At 41.4% G+C, this 23,225-nt stretch overlaps 1 protein-coding gene across 1 annotated transcript in view; it reads left to right on the top strand.

Annotated features, from left to right (window-relative positions):
- Positions 1 to 21,567, top strand: part of crip2 (cysteine-rich protein 2) — a 33,146-nt gene extending 11,579 nt beyond the window's left edge. The window contains exons 2-8 of the mRNA XM_033643441.2: positions 8,333 to 8,427; positions 15,071 to 15,128; positions 15,610 to 15,741; positions 16,642 to 16,710; positions 16,834 to 16,928; positions 19,869 to 19,926; positions 20,188 to 21,567. Of these exons, the coding sequence (XP_033499332.1) occupies positions 8,333 to 8,427; positions 15,071 to 15,128; positions 15,610 to 15,741; positions 16,642 to 16,710; positions 16,834 to 16,928; positions 19,869 to 19,926; positions 20,188 to 20,255 (575 nt within the window). The 3' untranslated portion in view covers positions 20,256 to 21,567. The remainder of the gene's footprint in view (positions 1 to 8,332; positions 8,428 to 15,070; positions 15,129 to 15,609; positions 15,742 to 16,641; positions 16,711 to 16,833; positions 16,929 to 19,868; positions 19,927 to 20,187) is intronic.
- The last annotated feature ends 1,658 nt before the right edge of the window (positions 21,568 to 23,225 follow it).

The following is a 23,225-nucleotide window of genomic DNA, read 5'->3' as shown; positions in this document are numbered from 1 at the left end:
CAAATTATAACCAGCTTGAAGTTGTCTGATGTACTTCAATCTTTGTGAGCAGAACTGATAACATGTCCTCTTTGAAATATCACGAGTCATTGGTTTTCATAGAAACTATTTGATGTTTTTATCCTGCGCATTTGATGTCTCATGACTCCACTTTCCCAGAAGAAAGATGACTGCCCTTGTATAACTTTGCCTGGCTCCAAGTGGCAACTTCTGGGACTGAAAAATGAAGCCAACGTGGAAATGCCACAAACTGCAGTTACATGTAAAATAAATACAAAAATAACAATACATGTGAAATACACAAAAATACATGTATAAATCTTAGTCAAATTGAAATTGTATTAAATCTAATTTCTCAAAGTCGGACTTACACACACCCAGATAATGCGAATTGGAAGTCAAATTACTCCTGGATGTATACAGTAAATCAGAACCAAACTGGCACTTGGGGCATGCTCCCCAGTGTCCGCCTAGGGCTTTGACCCGGAAATCAAATAGCATTAAATGCGTAACAGAAGAAGAAGTCGGTAACAACATGGTGAAATCTACATCCAGAGCCGTGCATTTTTGGACAGACGAAATGTACAGAGCTCTAAAGTTGTCCACCATGGTACCAGTTTGCTGCTAGCTAACCGTAGCTAACTTTGTCGACTGTTTGTTGTGCCGTTATTTTGCCTCACCATTCTGTATAAAATGTACGATCGCAAAATGGGGAGACAAAGTTGTCTCGCCTATAAACTGGCAGCGAAGAAGGTAACAGCTCCAAATCGATTTCTATCTCAAGGGAACAGCAGGCAGGATGTGTTATGTGTGTGACTCAATACTGAGAGATTTAAAAAGCAGCTAGAAGCAGTTAGCAGCTAACTCAAAAAGGAAGAACAAGAACCAAAAATACCCGCAAATTGGGAAGACTATGAGATCTGGGAGCTCTCAATATAACACGTATGGTAAATGATTGTTATCACCATGTTTTGCCATTATTACTGTTTACAAAGTGCTGCTTGATGTGTATATTATATGTCACACTAGAGGCCGACACTGTTGTGTTACACATCACGGCTGTCGCGTTTCTTTTGTTTCCAGAATACCGCCATGCTATCTAAAATAACAAATTGGGGCGACATTATGCTGCCTCTGTTGGGTCTGTATAAAAGAGTAAAGCCAGTGTAATGAGGGGACTTCATTGCAGCCCTATCGCAGGATCTCTGTGTAAATAGGGCATATGAGTCAGATGCACCTCTTGCCCCTCCACAGCTCCACCCTCTTGTCCAAATTTCCTCACTTCTGGCCTGAAAATCCAAGATGGTGATGGCCAAAATGCCAAATTTGAGGCTTCAAAATGGGAGTCAACAAACCAATAGTGACATCACAATCGTCGTGTCAGTTATTTTTATACAATCAATCAATAGTTGGCTCTTGATGATGTCCTTGGTACTAATATCATTGACAATAAGTCATCAGAACAGTAGAAAAAGCTGAAGGTTTCAAAATAAACTATGACCGAGGTTAAACGACTGTCTCATTACTTATGGTCTTTCACAGATGTCCAAAGTAGGTCTTTGTACAGCTGAACCCAGTGCAGTACAGTGTGAATATGTCTGACCTTATTAAATCAGAAAACACCAGCCATTCCCAATTTAAATGCTTTTTCCATTTACGTAAAAGCACCTAAATCACTTACTCATGCCTTGAGTTTTGAACGGCACAAATGACTGTGTTTAGATGAGATGCTGCCCCTTAATTTCCTGCCAGTGTAAAGCCAGCGGCAGTGCTAACACTGTCGTAATGCCACTTCTGTTGGGCGTCAAGTCAATTTTTGTGTTGCATTTGAGCCTGTTTGGTAATTTCCTGGCTCCAAATCAACTTAACTGTGCTGAGGTGGGTGGAGTGCCACAGCTGGGGTTGTGTTAACACACATCAGGTGGTGCAGTCTCTGCTCTCACTTTCTACATGAAAATGTGCTGATGTTTCTCCACATCACAAACACAAGCTCTAACAGCAGTTTTTGTGGCTTACGTTGACTGACGTGCGCACGCAGACCTCTTCATAATCACAAAAACACTTCCAAGCCTCCCCTCCTTTGATTAATGTTCAGTAACATCAGTGAAAGGAACATTTGTAAACACTGAGGCTGAATCAGAGACAAGAGGAGTCAGCAGCAGGCTGTCTCTGTGATTTAAACCATATTGACAATGCAATCAGAGAAGCCGAGCGCAGACTGAAGAGCTTAGACCAGGAATTTACAAATGAAGTTAAGCAGCTTACAGCGGAGCAGGTATCATATGGTTATGGTGCTGACCTCTGACCTCTGACCAGCACTCTGTTTTCAATTTTTCCTCATCCTTTCACCTGGAGCTCAGTGTTTTTACAGTATCATTGTCTGTCAGTCAGTACTTTATATGAATAATGACATATATTCAAGAGACACAGTGTGATTTAAATGACAACAATGTTAAAAGTCCCACAAATTCAGAGGTTTCTGGATCTCTGTTACAAGCAAATTCAAATCCAACACATGCCAGGATATGTTAACATAAAATAAAGTAAATTAAAGCTCCATTCCAATGCATCCTTTATGATATTTAATATTTCTCTGAGTCCCACTGGTAGGAGGTCCCGGGGCAGACCCAGAACACACCGGAGGGATTACATATCTCATCTGGCCTGGGAACACAGTTCACCCCAAAATCAAAAATATAGATTTCTCCTCTTACCTGTAGGACTATTTATCAGTCTGAATCAATTAAATATATTGGGACTCATGGAGGCTTGTGCTCGTGACAGCATTAAAAAGCGGTGACACGGGCAGTGGGGAGCGCTTCATCTCAGCGACAACAGTATCTCAACATTACGTTAGCCTCCTAGCTAACATGATGCTACGTCAACAGAGGGTTGTTTACACAGTTAACAACAAGCATAAAAAGCGTACAGTGATAAAAGCCCAACACCCAACAGCAACATTCAGTATCCCATGATCTGTACCCACAAATGGGCTTTTTTGTCTTTGTTATAGTTTCACAAAGCTCCGGACAGACAGTAGCTAATGGAGTGGTAGTGACACCACCAGCGCCTTTCTGAAAAGCTCAGAGATTTTCAACTAGAAGTGCTCGGAGCAGTCACACAAAAAAGCCAGAGTGCTCTGGGAAAAGACACTGGACATGATACTTTTTCTGTAGGCGTTTGAGTGGGTTCGGTGAGCTAGCAGTAGATGCACGTTTGCTTCTGTGCAGTGATACGGTTGGTGGGTGTATTTTGGCAGAAGTAAAATAGTTTCTACATGAAACTGCTCACAACAAATGTCGTTATTTGCTGCTTTATTTGCAACACATATTGAGTGCCATCTAGTTCCTTTATATTCGAGAGAATGCAGAAATCTCTACGACCGATATGTCCAACACTCAGCAACTCACAACAAAACAATCTAGATTAATAAACAGCACTACATCTAAGAGGAATAACGGATATATTTTTGATTTTTGGGGTGGACTGCCCCTTTAAACATGTTATATGTGGAACATCTCCCACATGCAACCACCACAAAAGACACCAATATGTCTGATTTACGTTGTCCCACCTTTAAAAGCTCGTACCAGACTGAAAAAATCTATTTAAATCTATTCAAAGAAGTCCATGCTCTCTTAAAACACAGTGAATATTTCTCTGTTAAATGATAAAACCGTAACACAGTCCCTTGGACCAATACAAACCAATGAGGTCCAATCCCATGGATCTTTCTCAGAAGGGATTATGAGTTCTTCAGTACCTCCATATTTTGGTATGTTACGTTCAGTCATTCACAAAGTCAATTGCTCTTACAGCTTTTCCACCAGGAAATGGTTTAGCCCAGGTGGTAAGCCACCCAGATTCACACATATCGCATCTTGTGATCCATTTAGATTGGAGATTACATCCTAAACAGCAGTTAGGCTCACGTTAGCATTTGGGGCGCCCAGCAGCTTAGTAGATAGGACGGCCACCTCATGCACAAATGCAATGTCCTTGCAGCAGCGGCTGCATGTTGTCCCCTCTGTCTCTCCCCGTTAATGCTTTAAAACTGTCCTGTCATTAAAGGCGAAAAAGCCCCAAAAATAATCTTAAAAAATAAATAAATTATAAAGCATTGACTGTGTGTGAAAAAGTGTCTCGGCTTATTAGAATTACTAATTGGAGATACCTATTGTAGTTAGTTTACAACAAAAAAGACAATGTCAGGTGAGATGTACTCCAACTGTTCAACAGGGATTTCCCCAAGCTGTCCCGCTGTTTACATTGAACCACGGGGGAATCCTTTGTTGTGTGCTTTTGAGTGAGGCCGTCGTGAGACAGAAAACAGATTGGCTATAAAGGGATTTGGCACATCCTCATCGATGTTGACAATGTAAATGTGAACATCCGCAGAGACTTCCCTGTGAACAGGGGCCTGTTTGTTTACACAAGTGGGTGCATTTACCCTCAGGTTGTTGCCGTAATGAGGTGGAGGAAGACTTGGTGGCATTTCAGTTGCCTCATTTGTGCCCACATGTTTACTATTTTGGGAGAGGAAGAGCTGTCTGTTGGTTCTTTGGTGCAATCCACCTTTACATACATGTAATATGTCAGTCTAAACATATATTTTCTGGCCTTATTCCAGCGGTGGAGGCTACACAGTGTGAAGGATAATTAGGATAGAGGCTGATTGGAGCTGGGGGGTATAAACATCTGGGCCTGAGGCAGATCCCCTCCACCTCCCCCCACTCTATAACTCCCACAACACATAATACAGACAGACAGGCTCTCCCCTCTTATAATAACAACTGCCCTTTAAAACAGGGAGCTGTTAAACAGTGGACTTTGTGACTACACACACACACAGGAATGAGGACACACTTGTTAGGCTCTGACGTCTGTTCCCATTCATACACTGACTTCAAACCTGTCTGGAGGTATGTCTGTTTTTTAGTTTCAATGACACAAGCACATAGACACACTGAAAACGCCACACTGAGGACACACCGGCAGTATTTTTAACGCTGCAGAGGTGTCAGGAGGTATATGGGTATCCTCAGATTTAGGAGGAAATAAATCACATGCACTCATACTCAAGAGCAGACAGGTTAAGCTCCTGCTGGTTCCATTTATACTCCGTCTTTAAACACTGTCTCAAGGTGTTTTAAAGGATTGTTCTCTTAATTTATAAGAGACGGGCAATCCGACATTCACGTCCACTTCACGCTGTGATTGGCCAGCTGTGTGGAGGTGAGAAAGGAGCCGCTAATATTCCCGTTTACATGTAATTCACGACTGTGTTTGACAAGTCGATGCCCTAATATGTCATTTATCACGTCAAAATATGGAAAAGAAGAATATCTTGAGGTGCTTGTGTCATTTTGTTTCTTTGCTACTGCTGGCAGACTTGCTCAGCTGTGCAAATACAGTCTCCCTCTTTCACTCCTTCTACCTGTTAATAGCAAAGTCTCTCATAATGTTTAAAAGTAGTAGTGTTTCTACTTCAGACCAGAGATGTGGGCTTTTCTTTTTGGCATGCATCTCTACCCTACAGCCTTGCAAACTGTTGACTAGTTGGTTTGTGTACAATGTATCCATGACAATGCACAAACCTAGGCATAAACAGACAAAGCGGCCGTGTCTCGCAAACTGTGGTAAAAACCCCAGTTGAGACGCATATTCCAAATGTGTTGTATTCATGTCCAAAGAATGCTCCTAAAACCAGAATAATATTGGCATATCACGTGTTAATAAGAAAACACTACATTGGGAATAAGGCTTAATTCTGAATATCCAAACAGAATATGCTGTTGACATGACCCGTATCAAATTCGGCATATTGTCATATTAGGAATCTTAGTGTGCATGTAACAGTAACCAGTGACTTTCTCAAAAGAACAAGAACAATATTATACGTCCCTCCTCTCAATGTCGGCCAGCTTGTCAATTTCCCTTCCAGTGTGGTATTTCTAAGCAGCTATACACACATTTGATTTCAGAAGTGGTCAGACATCACATTGTACAAATGAGTTCTGTTCGAGCATACTCCAACCCTTAATAGTTGAAATATCGAATAATTTCAGCATTATATCAAGGACTGAACACAAATGAGAAACATTCAACTAAGTAGGCCTATATCAAGGTAAAATGTAAGAAAGAACCCAAGACTGACATAATATTTGGAAGATACACCATTCGACCACTAATTCGAGAACCTGGAGGGAATTCTCATGGTAGAATCTGATTCGTCTCTTTCTTACACCAAAACTGAAATACAAGCATCTCCATTGTTGCTACAGATGCGAGAGTGCGAATCGTTAGATGTAGACCACTCTCATGTTTTTTTGGAAACATCAGAAAATAACTGTATTTTGGGAAATGGTATGTAAAGAGCTTAAGCACATACTAGGATATGAGGTTCCTCACAGTCGTTTGGTGCTTTATCTTTGTAAATTTTCTGAAGAAGATGTCTTTGCTCGTGATAGATATTTGATCAAAATATTGCTAGTAGCAAGCAAGAACACTATTGCTAGGACCTGGGGTAAAGAAACACCACCAACAAAGGACCACTGGCTAACACCTGTGGAAGAAATCTTCTTAATGGAGAAACTGCCACATACTGAGACTGCAAGAAGCGGAACTAGAAAGAAAGTGGGAGAAGTGGACTCTATACAAGACTCAAAATGTCAACACTGCACTGGAATAATAATCAGTAGATACACCAACTGCAAAAATGTCAATTTCACAAAAGCTGTTATAATAAAGATTTAAGTGAAAAAAAAAATAGTTAAAATATTAGTCAGAGGTTGAAGCACCAGTGATAGTGTCCCTTTAACTGAAGTGGTCTTGCCTGAAGGTTTTCTGTCCATCTCCTGATTTAAGAGCAGATTATTGATTTTAAAGACTGATTTATTATTGGCTTTTTACTCTGAATAACAGTGTCTTTGAGTGATTAAACATTTCCTGCAGTTTGCTATATGTCCAAGTCAGCATTCCTATGCTTTCAAGTGTTGATGTGAGGTCACGCACCCCATCTCCATCTGTCCTCCAGGGCTTTGTTGGCCATTTGTCTCAGTGTTTTTGTAGCTGACAGGGAGAAGTGATTGGAGAGTAAACAGAAACCTCTGCAGGGAGTAGTCGGATCTCCTAAAGTGATCCCGAGAAGCGTTTCTAGCACTTGATACCCATAACGTCATTTTCACATCAAATCAAATTAAACTTATAGCAGAAAGAAGGGAGTTCATTTGGTCAAAAGGTGAAAGGAATACAGGGATGCATTACAAGAACACACACAGTCCATACAAGGAACAAAGGAAATGCTGCTACTTTCTCTCTGAGGTCAGAAAATTACTTTCCTGCTTGAATGTTAGCCAATTTTATAATGAAATGAAACATTTTTAAATGCAAGAAGCTATCAATTTTTTTGTGATTTATTTTTTTTCCCTTGCATGTTTTTGGGGACAAATTAGTTCTTCTCATGCTGTTCCCTCCAAAATCTCTGATGTCTGATTTAATTTGCTTCTTGACTTGACGCAGACGCAGGAATGTGACAGCATTTTTTAAAGCTCATTGTACATATGGGAAAGCACCTAGAGAGAGGAAGTCCAGGAGGAAGTAATCTTCTGTATGTCTGCATACATGCTGTATATGTTTGTGTGTGTGTTTCTGACTGAGGGTATGTAGGAAACAGACTTCAGTATCCGGCTATTTGTGCCCTGCCTTGATAAGAGAAGGTGTTTCCTCTGCTGCCTGCATGACTCCTTAGGACCCATTGTGTGGAAGCAGCAGGGATTTATTATTGGAAAGGGTATAATTAGGGTCCCTGGCTTGTCTGGAGGCAGTCTGGGAGAGAAAGGGGATGGAAATGGGGTTGAAGGGCTGTGTACAGCAGGATGGGTATACTGTAAACTGGGGGAGGGGTGTGTGTATGTTTGGAGGGGTAACACAAAGGATCTGGGTTAGATGTGGGCACCCCCCACTGTTCCAGCTGGACTGGGACTCACGCCACTGTCTGTCTATCCCACTATGACATCATCGCTGCATCCTGTGGTGGTACACAGGCATTCCCAGTATCCCCCACCCCCGGTCACTCAGATGGCACGATGACAGGATTTCCCCCTCAGGAGGACACAACAGCCCAGAGATACAGTACAACCATTTATTGTTCTGGACGATGAAGCAATTAGGGGACGTCATTCCTCTCTGCGATGAGTGATTTGAACGCTGCATTATAACACGTACAAAGCCTGACACAATCGATAGCTGTTTTTCATAGTAATGTATATAACTGCAGCTTTATGTTACTGCTTGCACTCACACCACCGTCTCTTTTGTCTTTCATGTGCAGCTGAAAAGGTGTCATCACTGGGAAAGGACTGGCACAAGTTGTGTCTCAAGTGTGACCGCTGCAACAAGCTCCTCAACGCTGGAGGCCACGCTGAGGTCAGTAAGACGCCACCAGTAACAGTACAACACTGTCCCTCTCACGGCTGAAATCTAAGGCATCTCAATCTTCTCTAGTGCTGTAACTAACTGCAGAGGAAAGTACATCTATTGAAGTTCTGTTCTGAGGCACTTTACTTCCATTTTATGCCTTTATACTTCTACTCCAACACATCTCAGAGGGAAATGTTGCACTTTCTACTCCACCACTGTTCATTTATGTCAAAGTTTTAGTTACTAGTTACTTACTAGATTAAAATTTTAACATGTATGATCAGTTTGTGAAATAGTATCCATTGTTAATTGTTATATTAAACTACCAAAAACTCACACCTGGTTTCACACCTGCTCTGTTTGGTTCGGTTCAATCAAACTCAAGTTCATTTGCCCCCTAAGTGCATTTCGTTTGGGCAGGTGTGAACTCAGCAATCACACTCAGGTGCGCACCCAAACAACCAGACCGAGACCCTCTTGAAGACGTGGTCTCAGTCCGGTTACAAACAAACTCTGGTGTGGTTCGTTTGTGGTGAGAACATGTTCCAACCTCAATCTGAACTAACTGCAGTCACATGACAGTGTTTGGGTTAAACATGAGCATGTCACAGTCCTGGAGGATTATTAATGTGCACCTCCTCCTGTACTGCCTTAATATGCACATTCAGCACATCCAATGCATCAAAACATTGTTTTCTAGTTGGAGCCGCGCCTCGTTTTCAAACTGTATGGTTTGACTAAAATGAACAATGACAGCAATATAGTCCACGATGAGCAGCGCTAAAATCAACCTGCGTAGTTGTCCCTCCTTTGTGACATTAGAAAGTGTCACATTTATCTTGCAAGTGTACTCTTCTTCAACGTCTTGTTTACTAATTACATGGAAATTCTGACCAATCAAGAGCAGCTTTCTCACACAAGGCATTTTATCTGGTCCGCTTGTAAATGCTGCCGTGAGAACACGAACCAATTCTAGGCAATTATACAACTTTGTAACAAAATTAGTCCCTGACTGAATGGTGAAATGTTAAAGGAAAAACAGGAGTAGAGAGAGATGCAGGTTTCATATCTGTAACTGGGGCAGTGACAGATAGGGACTCATTGTAGCCTGTATAGTAGCTGTGTTCACAGACCACGTCACTAACATCGCCTGGGGACGGAGTTCACTTCCCACTGAGGCCATTCATGCCAACATTATATGCACTCAGTGATGCTGTGAAGCACTGTGGCTAAAAGTGTCCACAAATGGCTCCTCTGAATTTACTTTATGGGCTTTCCTCTAGTAATGCAACTTCTATTTTAGGTTGTATGTTGTTTTTTCTGTATAAAATACTGGGTCAATCCTACAAACAACATGCCATTGATTCTTAACAGTTTATTGACTGTTGTGGTGAAATGTAACAAGGGAAAGCCAGTCCTGCCTGGTCATGAATGGACTTATTGACTAATTGACTCTACAGGGGATCCGCAGTGGAAAGTGCTAACAGAATGGTATGTTCATGGTTTGGGTGAACCATTGAACATTGACTTGTTTCAGTGGTTAAAACTAGGAGAAATTATAGTTCCGTACACAAGAACAGTGTGTCTGTTTTTATTGAAAATCTCTCAGTGATGTTGGGACTACATGCAGGGCTAGTCTGTGAACTACAGCAACTGCAAGCTAACCGCTAACACACAGGCCACCCATGAAGATTTTAACGTTAGTCAGTCACAATAGATGTTTGTAGCCTCTTGCTATTTTTACTTTACTGTGTCGTTTACTGCCCGATGTTTGGTTTCAGGACTGTGCATGAGGTCATTTAAATAAGGAGACCTTTATGTAAGAGGGAAATGTTTGTGCACCATCGACTACTGTTTCATTAATGTCTGTAAATTGATCCTGTTTTGGGGAAAATGTTTTACTCCAACAGAGAGGCTTCACTTAAAATCGACAATAGCTTCTTCCATTTTGGACTAATGGACACAATTAACTGATTCAAACTCCCGCCTCCCCTTAGTTACTGTTTCTAGAAACACAGCGACAGCGGTTCAATTTAGCTGGCTGCTGCAGTGTGTATTATATCAAATAATTTCCAGACATCAGGCAGTATAGCTCAAGAAGCCGACAGCAAGGATGAATAAAGTCACAATGGAATGCTTGACATTGTGTATATCCAAATAAAGATTCACTGTACTTCAAAATAAAGTGTTTTTTTTGTTTGGTCCATCCTGAATGGACCACACAAAAAAACCCACTTTATTTTGTGACCCACCAGTTGGGAACCACTGCTCTACACGGTCAGGGTTAGAGTGTTACTTTTACAAGTCGGAATTTGGTTTTCTTTTAAACATAGATGAGCCTCGCACATGGCATATCTAAGTGTAACAGTAAGGAGCACAGAGCAAAAAGGGGTGGGACTTAGGAAGAGTCAATTTAGACGGTTTGCTATTGGCCAGTGGTGGCAATCAATGTGTCAAACTTCAACAAAGTTGCCCTTTTTTAAAAGCTAGTGTGACCGGGCCTTCAGACTGGAAGAGGGCAAGTGTGTTTTTTATAAAGATATGAATTTATCTCATTTCACTTCATTTAACTTGTGTATTTTTGTACAGGAAGTTTCCGAGTGCCTGCTTTTGTCCTGCCTTTTCGTGTGTCTGGCAGCATCTGTCAATATGAGTAGACATTAACCCCTTAACGTTACAGAATGAGTTGCCTTTTTCCTCCATGTTGCATAATCACACTGCAGTATCACGTCTCAACATAAACAGAGATTTTCTTATCATGCCCCTTTGCTTTTACCTTTCATGACCCAGCCAACATATCAATTCTCACCCTCTGTCTCTGTGTGCATGGGTGAGTCTCCCGCTCCTTTCTCAACACAAAGAGGACGTGATCTCAGAGTCTTTGTACATAAATCAATTTCCCTGCAGACCCCAAAGGATGCTGCTCTGCTGTTTAATCTCTGCATGATTACAGTAATGTAGTCACACAATCTCTCTGAAGCCCTGCGCTCTCTCCCGGCCCACCATCCTCTCTGTCTCTCTCTCTATGGACAGTATCCAAATCCCGCCCCAGGCTGCAGCACCGTGCCACGAGCCTGACTTTAGTAGGCAAAAACTCAATACTCGATCATCGTCATGGAAACAGAGTGAGGCTGAGAGACATATAAAAAAATGAGACCATGTAAAGGGACTGTGGTTTTGTTGGGGAGGGTGTTTGATGTCATCTCAGTCCTGGTATGCAAAAGGTTATGACCCTCAGAGCAACACTGACTGCTTCTTTAAAAGGAGTCTGAGGCCACCGTGGCCTGCCGTCTGAGGGCCGAGTGAGGGCAGCAGCTTCCTGCAGCTGGTGGCAGAGAGCCAGGCTTTCAAAGACACAGTGACAAGTGTTGACCCTGAAACATCGGGATTGTATGTAACTGCAGACTGTCAGGAAATGTCTAGCTGTGTTCCAGTGACAAAAGTGGGTATTTTCTAACAGATATTGGTACATTTAGCTGTGTTTGTGGCGACAACTGATGGTATTTTAAGCCAAAACATGACCTTAACCAAGTGTTTTAATGCCTTAACTTAACCAGCCATTGACCACAGTGTTGGCACAACATAGCATTAATAATTAAACTGTAAAGACATTAAAAGGTTTTATTAATCTATGTATTTTATCAGCATATCTGCTACTTATGAAACGTACAAATGTAGTATATTCATGTTTTGTAGAAATGTATAATGATAACATTTATTCTGGGGAATAAAAGGGGTTAACTCATGCAGTGTTTTTTGCGCCCTAAAATTCATTGTTGTCGATGTAGACATGCGACAGGCGCACTCAAACACCAGAGCAACGGCAGAGCTGCGCACACAATTCCGAGCGCCTATTTTTCAGGACTGGACACTGAGATAAAGTTCAACCTCTGGAACGCAGCAGCATGCACCGCATGTTGTGAGGAGGACCAACCAATCACAGCCGACAGATACCTTTTCCTTCTTCCGTAAATATTAGTCTGGGGTAAATATCGAAAAGGTCATTTTGGTGAAGGGCTGACAGAGCGTTATATCTGTCCCACGGACGATAGGCCCACACACTTAAAAACAGTGCTTGGTGCTTGTTAAGGTTTCTTTGCAACCTCAGACGCAACCTGCCGCCACGCTTGAAAGCTTGCACAGAAAAAGGTACATAAGTCGTGTCCAGCGCCTGCCCTCGCATTTTCCAGGCGGTTAAAGACGCAACATGTGTACGGCCCCTAAGTTTACATTTCAGTGCGTTTTAGAACACTTAAATCTGAGGGGTCAGGAGATGAGGACACAAGTGTAGTAACATTGCTGGACTCATGATCTGCAGCTTTAGGGAAAAGGATCAAAATCGATGCAGCAGAACTGGAGATATCATTTGTCTTTTTAAATTCCTTATGTCAATAAATTGGTACCTACATTACCCACAATGCAACTCGACCACAAACAGTTTGATTGGAGGTTCGGGTGTGTTATGCTAGTAGCAGCTAATAGCCTTGAGCTGCTAGCCTCAAGCAGAGATGAAGAGTGGGCTACAGAGGTCTGGTAACCTCACATTTTTCTATGTCCAGTCCCCACATTTACACATGTACAGAAGTACTCCCCAACAAGCCGACAGTTAGCCTTGGGTTAACGTCGGGCCATGGGTGGGCATCTGTTGAACTAGTTTTTGCAGTGTATGCTGCACTGTTGGCACTAGTCAGCTCCTGTTAGCTGTTTATAGGCCAAGTTAGCATGTTATTGGCGTACGACCCAGCGTAGGCTGTCAGTGAGAAAAATCACTCTGATTGGCAGTTCAGCTCAGTGCACAAGAAGAGAAATGGAAGCGGGGAGATCAAACGACTTAAATCAAGAGGGCGTGAGATTGAAATTAAGTTATGTTTGGTAAGATTTTTTTTTTAGCCATTGAGCTCTTTTGCAGAAATGGTTCATACTTTTTTGTGTCATTGTGCTTAAATATCTTTGTCCTTTCAACATCAGGTTGTGCTGTTAATGTGCTACCTAGCTAACTAGCATTTTGAATCTGTCCTGTCAGTCTTCTGGTTTCCCTTTTTATTTAACGAATACAGACTACCGCCATCTGCTGGTGTGAAGAGTTATTTCCTCTCACACAGGCGCAGAATTTATGTGCTACTTTGTTGTTGGCTGTGGTCTTTGTGGTGTGTTCATGCACAACTTTTTGGCTAAAGCACAGGCAACTTGAGGTGATGCAACAGTTGGCCTTTGTCGCCACTAGTTCTTTGATGTGGCTTTGGTGTGCCTGGCCTTTAAGTGATGTAAATTGCCTTTTAATGTGTAAAATTAGCGGAGTTCCCCTTTAGGGAAAAAAAAAGATTTTCTTGTGAAATATACTGGATGGTTTTACTGCTTCAGGCTTTTAAAAATCCTTTGAATGATGCAATCTGGAAGGGAAAAAACACTCTTAGGTTGAACTGTCCGGCCTAATGCCATAACTTGATAGCATCTTTTAAAAGCCTAACCTTTTCTGAAATAGCTGCCTGCTGAGACAAGTAGTGACTTTACGGTAAGCCTGTAAATAAAGGAAGTAAAAATGGAGCAAAAACAGCCAAAGGGGCCAAAGTTAGTCACCTCTATTCTGGTCTCTCGCGCAGGGACTGAAGTCCGGCAGTGTGAGTGAGTAGAGGTTGAAGCACTAGGGCATGTAGATTAAGATGAGGATGAGGTCAGGGAGGAGAAGATGGAGAAAACAGACTTAAATGTCAGGAAGTGGGAAGTGAGCTGCTGGGAAGAGAGTGGGCTGTGCAACGATGGTTAATCCATTTTTAGGGTCCCTTTGCCTCACAGCCAGAGCCACAGTGATACTGTACACCCGACAGCCACTCACTTCACTTGACAATGAAGCCCAGTGTGTCCTGTCCTGAGAAAGTCATCAGTGCTTAGTCACGGCTCTGCAGCAGTGCCCAGACCTTCACGGATCTCATAAATGTCAAACAGGAAGTGTGAGAGGAGTGCGCGGCTGCTTTAACAGTAGCTGATCCCGTCATGGTTAATTCATTATTAAAGGCAGGAGAACAATCCTTTATTCCTGCCACACCATCTTCCGAGGGAAAGGAGCTCATGTGGCCAGAGCAGAAGGGATTGTGGGTAGTATGGCCCTTATTTAACGCCAGTTTTTCCCCTTACCACCCGGGGCCTGGCGTCTTGCCCGTGCCATTCTCTTGGTTCTTCTCTTCTATGGGCATTAGGCTCTGGACCAGTGGCCACCCTGGCCCTCAGCCCTGATCCCCTACCGGAGCTGATCACATGCTCCTGCAATGACCGCCACATTCCCAGCATGCATCAGCACCATGCCATCTATGTCTTAAGTCTGACCCCTCAAGTGGCAGACGCTCACAGGGGCACAGACACTGAAGTGTGGCGCTGGATCCACCAGCTGAGTCCTGTTTCTTGGAGACAGCGGCATCATTATTTTGTGTTGAGATGGAAAAAAAGGCTCATTTCCGTTTTAGGACACAATCTCTCCATCTCGTCTCCAAAACCAAAATATATGATGTCAGAGAAAAGCATGAAAATATGACTTCACATTAATGTCATGGTTTATTTTCCCATTTGTGTCATCAGGGTTTTTTCTCTCATATCCTTAACATGCCAATTAAGTCGTTGTGTTTTATCTGAATGTCTTTTTCTGTCTCTCCCACAGCACGATGGACGGCCCTACTGCCACAAACCGTGCTATGCTGCCCTCTTTGGGCCAAAAGGTGAAGTACATGTACATTTATTCAACATAAACTACCTCACATTGAGACTTTTACCTGATTATGTGAAGACAAAATAATTTTAGTTTTTTAGTTTGGAGGCCTAAAATTGAGTGATTCATAAATAAATAGATCAGTATTTGATTAATAAATAAAAGAACAGATCATTAATAATTAATTATAAGAAGAATTATTATAATAATAAATAAATGTGAACAGTTTATCTTAACACAAAATTACTTTTATTTTATGTATTTAGGTGTCTATATGTTAACTGACTGGTTCACTTGCGACTGATGCTAGCTGCAATATTTATATTTTGTGATTAATTACCAATATTTATTTATTTATTCATTCATTCTTTTATTTATGTAGATATTTATTATATCTTTTTAGCTCACATTTATTATTTTTAGCTAACATGTCCTCCTCTATTTTTGTATTTATGCTTATGTTTTTTACGTCCTCTCCTGTATCTTCTCAGGTGTGAACATCGGTGGAGCCGGCTCTTACGTGTACGATACTCCAGCCAACAACAACCCATCTCCCACTGGTGTGGATTCAGCACCCAAAGCTGAGGAGAAGCGAGTCTTCGCCCCCAAGCCACCATCCAAAGGTAAATGAGAAGGGTGTATTTAAACTGCATGTACTGTAAATCAGCATGTGTTGACTGGGGGAGGAAAAGCCAGTCGATAGGGGCGTTTGTCTCTTAAGATATTGGTGTGTGAGGTCAGAGGGAAAGCTGCTGCTGACTCAATGATAAGAACACTTACACGCAGTCTTCTGGGACTGGAGGAGGATTTTCTCAGAGGTGTCAGATAGGGTGTGTGTGTTCTGGGAAATCACTGTCAGCAGGAACAAAATCATTTTAACGGATGTTTTCTGTCGATTTATCTCTGCGGTGCAGTTTTCAGTTAGCGGCTGTTTTCCACCCACTTGGTTGCTGAAGCCAGAAAACTGAGCAGTGATGTAGGATGTTGTAATCTTTCTGGATCAAAACCTTTAAATGTGTCGGGGTTAAAATTTGGAATAGATTAACAGATGATGTGAGATCTTATGAATCTGAATCAGTTTTTAAAAAGCAGGTGTTAAAATTTTTTATTTAGTCAAATGGAAAGAGGAGACATGGGTCAACGTCAACTATTTTTGTACGAGTAATTTAATGCATAACTATGTATATACTGTAATTAAAGTTTTTCAGGTTTTGGCTCCACCTGCAGTTTCCATAACAACACTACATGTCCACTAAACATCCATCCACTCCTATAAACTGAGTGTTGAAAGAGGGAGTGAAGTGACTTGGCACCCAAAATATTTTAAATTGGCAAAATTAGCCTCTTTAGTATTCCCCCATGAAACACACAAAAACTGTTTAGTACTTGGCTCAATTTTAGTTTTACACCCCTACATTATTAGTGCACTGGATTTCACACCAGGCTAGAAAGATTAGTGGTCATTTATTTTATATTTTCACTTGCCTTTCCAGTATTATAATGTGTGTGTAATGTTTCTGCAGCTGGCAGCATCACCACCTTTTCCGGAGAGGCCAACCTGTGTCCCCGATGCAACAAGAAGGTGTATTTTGGTGAGTGGTTTTACACTTCCAGGAAACGAGGTGAAAGGGGCTAATGGTTGGAGTGAGAGGTGTGAACCTGTAAAGTGGTTGCCATGGTGTCTCACAGGTGTGTGTCTGTGTTTGTCACAATAGCCGAGAAGGTGACATCACTGGGTAAGGACTGGCATCGACCCTGTCTGCGCTGTGAGAGGTGCAGCAAGACTCTGGCTCCTGGCAGCCACGCAGAGGTGAGAAAAAGGAGGTGGAAAAATAGTGGGAAGAAGAAAAGACCAGTAGAAATAAATAGAACGACAGACTAATAAAGTCTAGTTTTACGATGCCTATAATGTTCAGCAGTAGAGGTGTTAAAGGAATACTTCACTCTCCAGATGACCATTTATATATCAGTTACTCACCCTGTGTTATGGTGAGTTTGTGACCCATCCTGGATGGGATGGGTCCTGGTGAATCTAAACCGAACCTTTAAAACTCCCAAATCACACAATAACACAAACTAACTGATCAGGGTAGAGGTAGACCAGCAGCTCCTGTATTTATCGATGTTTAATTACTGTTTTTGTAAATGGAGTCTGGCTTTGAAGAGAGTGTAGACTAAATTCACTTTGCTGTCAGGTCCCTGTTGTAAAGGGCTGTCAGTTTGGGAGATACTGAGCATAAGACTGGATATATATACAGTACAGGCCAAAAGTTTCGACACACCTTCTCATTGAATGCGTTTTCTTTATTTTCATGACTATTTACATTGTAGATTCTCACTGAAGGCATCAAAACTATGAATGAACACATGTGGAGTTATGTACTTAACAAAAAAAGGTGAAATAACTGAAAACATGTTTTATATTCTAGTTTCTTCAAAATAGCCACCCTTTGCTCTGATTACTGCTTTGCACACTCTTGGCATTCTCTCCATGAGCTTCAAGAGGTAGTCACCTGAAATGGTTTCCACTTCACAGGTGTGCCTTATCAGGGCTAATTAGTGGAATTTCTTGCTTTATCAATGGGGTTGGGACCATCAGTTGTGTTGTGCAGAAGTCAGGTTAATACACAGCCGACAGCCCTATTGGACAACTGTTAAAATTCATATTATGGCAAGAACCAATCAGCTAACTAAAGAAAAACGAGTGGCCATCATTACTTTAAGAAATGAAGGTCAGTCAGTCCGGAAAATTGCAAAAACTTTAAATGTGTCCCCAAGTGGAGTCGCAAAAACCATCAAGCGCTACAACCAAACTGGCACACACGAGGACCGACCCAGGAAAGGAAGACCAAGAGTCACCTCTGCTTCTGAGGATAAGTTCATCCGAGTCACCAGCCTCAGAAATCGCAAGTTAACAGCAGCTCAGATCAGAGACCAGATGAATGCCACACAGAGTTCTAGCAGCAGACCCATCTCTAGAACAACTGTTAAGAGGAGACTGCGCCAATCAGGCCTTCATGGTCAAATAGCTGCTAGGAAACCACTGCTAAGGAGAGGCAACAAGCAGAAGAGATTTGTTTGGGCCAAGATACACAAGGAATGGACATTAGACCAGTGGAAATCTGTGCTTTGGTCTGATGAGTCCAAATTTGAGATCTTCGGTTCCAACCGCCGTGTCTTTGTGAGACGCAGAAAAGGTGAACGGATGGATTCCACATGCCTGGTTCCCACTGTGAAGCATGGAGGAGGAGGTGTGATGGTGTGGGGGTGTTTTGCTGGTGACACTGTTGGGGATTTATTCAAAATTGAAGGCACACTGAACCAGCATGGCTACCACAGCATCCTGCAGCGACATGCCATCCCATCCGGTTTGCGTTTAGTTGGACGATCATTTATTTTTCAACAGGACAATGACCCCAAACACACCTCCAGGCTGTGTAGGGGCTATTTGACCAACAAGGAGAGTGATGGAGTGCTGCGGCAGATGACCTGGCCTCCACAGTCACCGGACCTGAACCCAATCGAGATGGTTTGGGGTGAGCTGGACCGCAGAGTGAAGGCAAAGGGGCCAACAAGTGCTAAACACCTCTGGGAACTCCTTCAAGACTGTTGGAAAACCATTTCAGGTGACTACCTCTTGAAGCTCATCGAGAGAATGCCAAGAGTGTGCAAAGCAGTAATCAGAGCAAAGGGTGGCTATTTTGAAGAAACTAGAATATAAAACATGTTTTCAGTTATTTCACCTTTTTTTGTTAAGTACATAACTCCACATGTGTTCATTCATAGTTTTGATGCCTTCAGTGAGAATCTACAATTTAAATAGTCATGAAAATAAAGAAAACGCATTGAATGAGAAGGTGTGTCCAAACTTTTGGCCTGTACTGTGTATATATATATATATATATATATATATATATATATATATATACATATATATATATATATATATATATATATAAAAACACATACATTTTCTTTGCTTTTGGATTCTTCATTCACCACAGAGGCAAGCAAGAAAACCAAAGTCTTCTTTACAAATTCAATGTAATGCAGATTGATTGATATACTAATGGTCATTTGGTAAGTGTAGTATTCCTTTAATTCAATAATATGTTTTTGCTGGACTATATATATTCATAGGTGTTTCTAATATTCTGCCTCCATCTCGTGTCTGTAAATGTGAAGCCCAATACCACAGAAACATCTCTCAATATAATGTAGTCTGCTACGACACCACCTTTAACTTTGACCTCTACAATTAACTTATAATTTAATTTACAGATTTACAGCAATGACACTAAAAACTGAACATTATGAGTTTTGTAAAGATGGATGGAACTGTTATGGCAGGGCAGCTGTATTGGTTTGCATTGGAGTGTACTGGTGCACATAATAAAGTGACAACTAAGTGTGCGGTACTCAATTAAAAAGAAAAAAAAAAATGAGCACAAGCACTTTTTGAATGTGACACAAAACCAGCGCAAGGCAACCAAAGTCTACATAAAGGGGGCATTATTTCAGCCCTTAATATTATTAATTATCAGGAAAAAAATAGGAAGAAAATGACAGATGAAAAATGGGAAATCAGCACTTAGTTCATGTCATATTAAAAGTCATAATTTTTAATTATCGTTGAGACCAGGACAAACAAAAGTTTCTCTTTGTAATAGTCATTTCAACTTGTCTGCTTGACTTTAGGATACAAAAATAATACTTTTTTGTGTCAATGTCTGTATGTTTTATCCTCCAGCATGACGGCCAGCCCTACTGCCACAAACCATGCTATGCTGTTCTCTTCGGGCCCAAAGGTAACCGCTAGGGGGTGCTGTCCACCCACCAATTATCAGCTACACTTGAAACAGAATGTCAATAAGTCTGAGCACTTGATCCGCGCTGCACACGTTGCACACAAGTTGTTACTCAAGAGTCATTTCAACACAGCATTGTCTACAGCACAGCAGCAGCTTCTTCAGGAAGTGTTTTGCAACCTCTCCTGCTCTTGTTGCACCTTCTCTCGCCCTCTCTGTTAACCTCCTGACACCCACTTCCTGTCCCTGTGGTTTTTCCAGGCGTGAACACTGGTGGTGTTGGCAGCTACATCTATGACAAGGAGCCCAGTGCAGTGACCCAGCCTTGAACCTTTTGTTCCCTCAGCTTCATCCCTCTTCTCTACACTGACCATCAACCACAGTATTATTTGTAGCCTTTTTTGTTTTCTCTTCCTCCCACCTGTGCATTCATACCTGAGACAACCAGCCTTCTGATCCTTTTGTCCTTTATTCTGACCCGGCTCTGATGTATTTAGCACCATAAGGAATGATTACAAATTGCCTAGACGTGTTTATCTGTGTATTTGCTCCTGGAGAGCCACATCCAGCATTCCCACAGAATAATACAAATAATTTCAATCATTTTTGCACATATACAAATGTATGAGAACACATTAAATGTCACCACAGTCAAATATGAACGTCTTATATTTCAATTTTGTACCCTGGAAACAGTGTGATTGATGATGTCTGTTTTGAGATGTTTAGAAAAAAAAAATGTGATGGTGAGTGATTCTCAGGTGTGGGGGGGAAAAAAGTGCATTGTGGGTCGTGTTGACAGCCAGAGGAATTTCAACTCAGAGGCTGCTGCACGCACAGGTGGTGCTCAGGAGTGCGTTGCCAATAAATCTGTATTTTACAAATGCCATATTTGCATTTTGGCTGCCTGACAACATTCCTTAGGTAAAAAGAAAAGTAAAAAAAAAAAAAAAAAACTCCCAACATATTGTAAAAAGATGGGAAAGTGGATCCCTCAGACAACTGTTACCAATTTTTACCACATCCACGAGGCTGTACTGAGTCAACATGCATTTATTGTACTTTTTGAGCATATGTTAATAACCTGTTTAAAGTCAAATCTGGATGATGTACTAATAAATAAGAGAAATGTCTATTTTTAAAACGAGGCAGAATGTGGGTGAAGTTTTGGGAAGGGAGGGCTATGATTTGCCAGATTTAAAACATGTATTTATTGCTTTAAACCACGTCCTTTAAATTTAATTAGCCTTTATACTACTACCCTTTTATGGGACTGATTACGAAGGAGGCCAAACAAGGCAATGTAAGCTGTATAAATCTCTGACAAAGATTTTTATTGTTAATTTCAAATAAATAACCCTGCTGTAATTTTCCGAGAGATGACATGCTATTTGAAGTATTTTTTGCCATTAGCAGAAACAGTAGCTTAGCTTGTAGAGACACTGCAGACAAGTCATTCTGTAAGAATGTGCATCCTTAGTATTACTGTACGACTGTTACTGTGTTTGTTTAATACCTGTTGTACATCGTAGGGCTTCATAGACACTGCAGGGCTCACTTGTTTGTAGAACTGAAATGCTGCACTTCAGCCCTGCTGCATTCGTCTTTTTAATCCCTCGAATAAATATTTCAGAAACTCTTCGTCTGTGTTGCTTCAGTTATTGTCTGACAAGTTCATGAATTAATAAACACACTCTTAGAAATACAGGTTTCAAAAGGGTTCGTCAGTGAGATCTTTAAGGATTGTTGAAAGAGTAAGTATTAAAAGATCCTCACCCTCAAATACTGTTGTGTTTACTCATGTTTCATATGTTCGTTTTAAATTTAGATGTACCTGGAATCTGAATCTGAAATTTTTGTGTTCTGCAATAATTTATATCTTTACCATCATTTCATGCCATCCAATAGTTAATTGCACACCTGTGTCGAACAGAGGTTAATTGGGCGGAGATTATGTCCACTCTGCCACACAGCATCCTGGTAGAGTTGAGATCCATTGCACCATTGACATAGTAAAGGCTGTCATAGTAATGATTTCATTAAATCAGGGTTCAGGGTAGAATCTCCCTGATGGGGTCTACGTGAAACCCTTGAACAATGTCAGAGCTCAGAGCTGAATCTCCTGGATGGAATCTAGATGAAACCCTTGGACTACATCAGGGTAGAATCGCCCGGATGGGGTCTATATGAAACCCTCCAACTAAATCAGGGTTCAGGGTAGAATTGCCCAGATGGGGTCTATATGAAACCCTTCAACTATATCAGGGTTCCCGGATGGGGTCTATATGAAACATTGGACTTAATCAGGGTTCAGGGTAGAATCTCTTGGGTAAATTTTTGATGGAACCCTTAAAATGTAACATGGTTCTATGTATTTAAACCCAGGGTTCTGGGTATAAACCCAGATCTCTGGGTGGGCTCTAGATGAAACCCTTTGCATACAAAAGGGTTCTCAGGAAAGCCCCCTAGGTGGGTTCTAGATGAAACCGTTGAAATATAACGGGGTTTTTGGTAGAACCCCCTGGGTAGCACCCTTAAAATGTACTAGATAGAACCCCTGGAGATGTTTCTGGGTGGGACAATTACACCATAGAAGGGTTTTCTGTAAAACCTCTCATAGGGGGTTCTGGGTTGAACCTATCACAGATGGTTCTAGATATAACCCTTTATGTTGGTTTCTCGGTAGATCCCTCTGAAAGGTTTCCTTGTCCCAGGAACCAAAAAGGTTTCTCCTACAAGGACAAGCTGAAGAACCCTACATGGTTGTAGTTAGTACATTTATTTTTAAGATAGACAGATAGATCCTTGATTGTGTTATGCAAAGAAACAAACCTGTTAGCAGCATATAAATATGTACAAACGCACCAACACACACTCACATATTCACCAACACACACACTGGCATAAACTCATCACATAATTCTCACGACCACATACACATTCATTTTCATATTTTTAAGATATATGATAAATACTAGGTGCACAACTTGTGAGTTTGTGGATTTCTTGTCTGATTAAAGCAAAAACTAAAAAGACACATTGACAGAGCTACACTGAATATCATGCATCTTTCTTTATACGTACTGGTTTTGTATTTCACACCCTGTCTGACCTGTGAATACTATAAACTTCTCTAGTTTACAGTCTTGTGATTGAGAGCAGGGGAAACTCGTGTGTCACACTCCAGTGAAAAGAAAAGTCTAGTCTTTCGCTCTTGTGAAATGTCATTACAAAACTAGAACCGTTAGCAAGCTCTTCCTGAATGAATCACTAGGTTCATTCATCTCAAAATGGTCTTG

The sequence above is a fragment of the Epinephelus lanceolatus genome, chromosome 15, assembly GCF_041903045.1.
Source record: "Epinephelus lanceolatus isolate andai-2023 chromosome 15, ASM4190304v1, whole genome shotgun sequence".
NCBI lineage: Eukaryota > Metazoa > Chordata > Actinopteri > Perciformes > Serranidae > Epinephelus > Epinephelus lanceolatus.
Note: the sequence above shows the minus strand (reverse complement) of the source record. Positions and strands in the feature narration are given on the sequence as shown.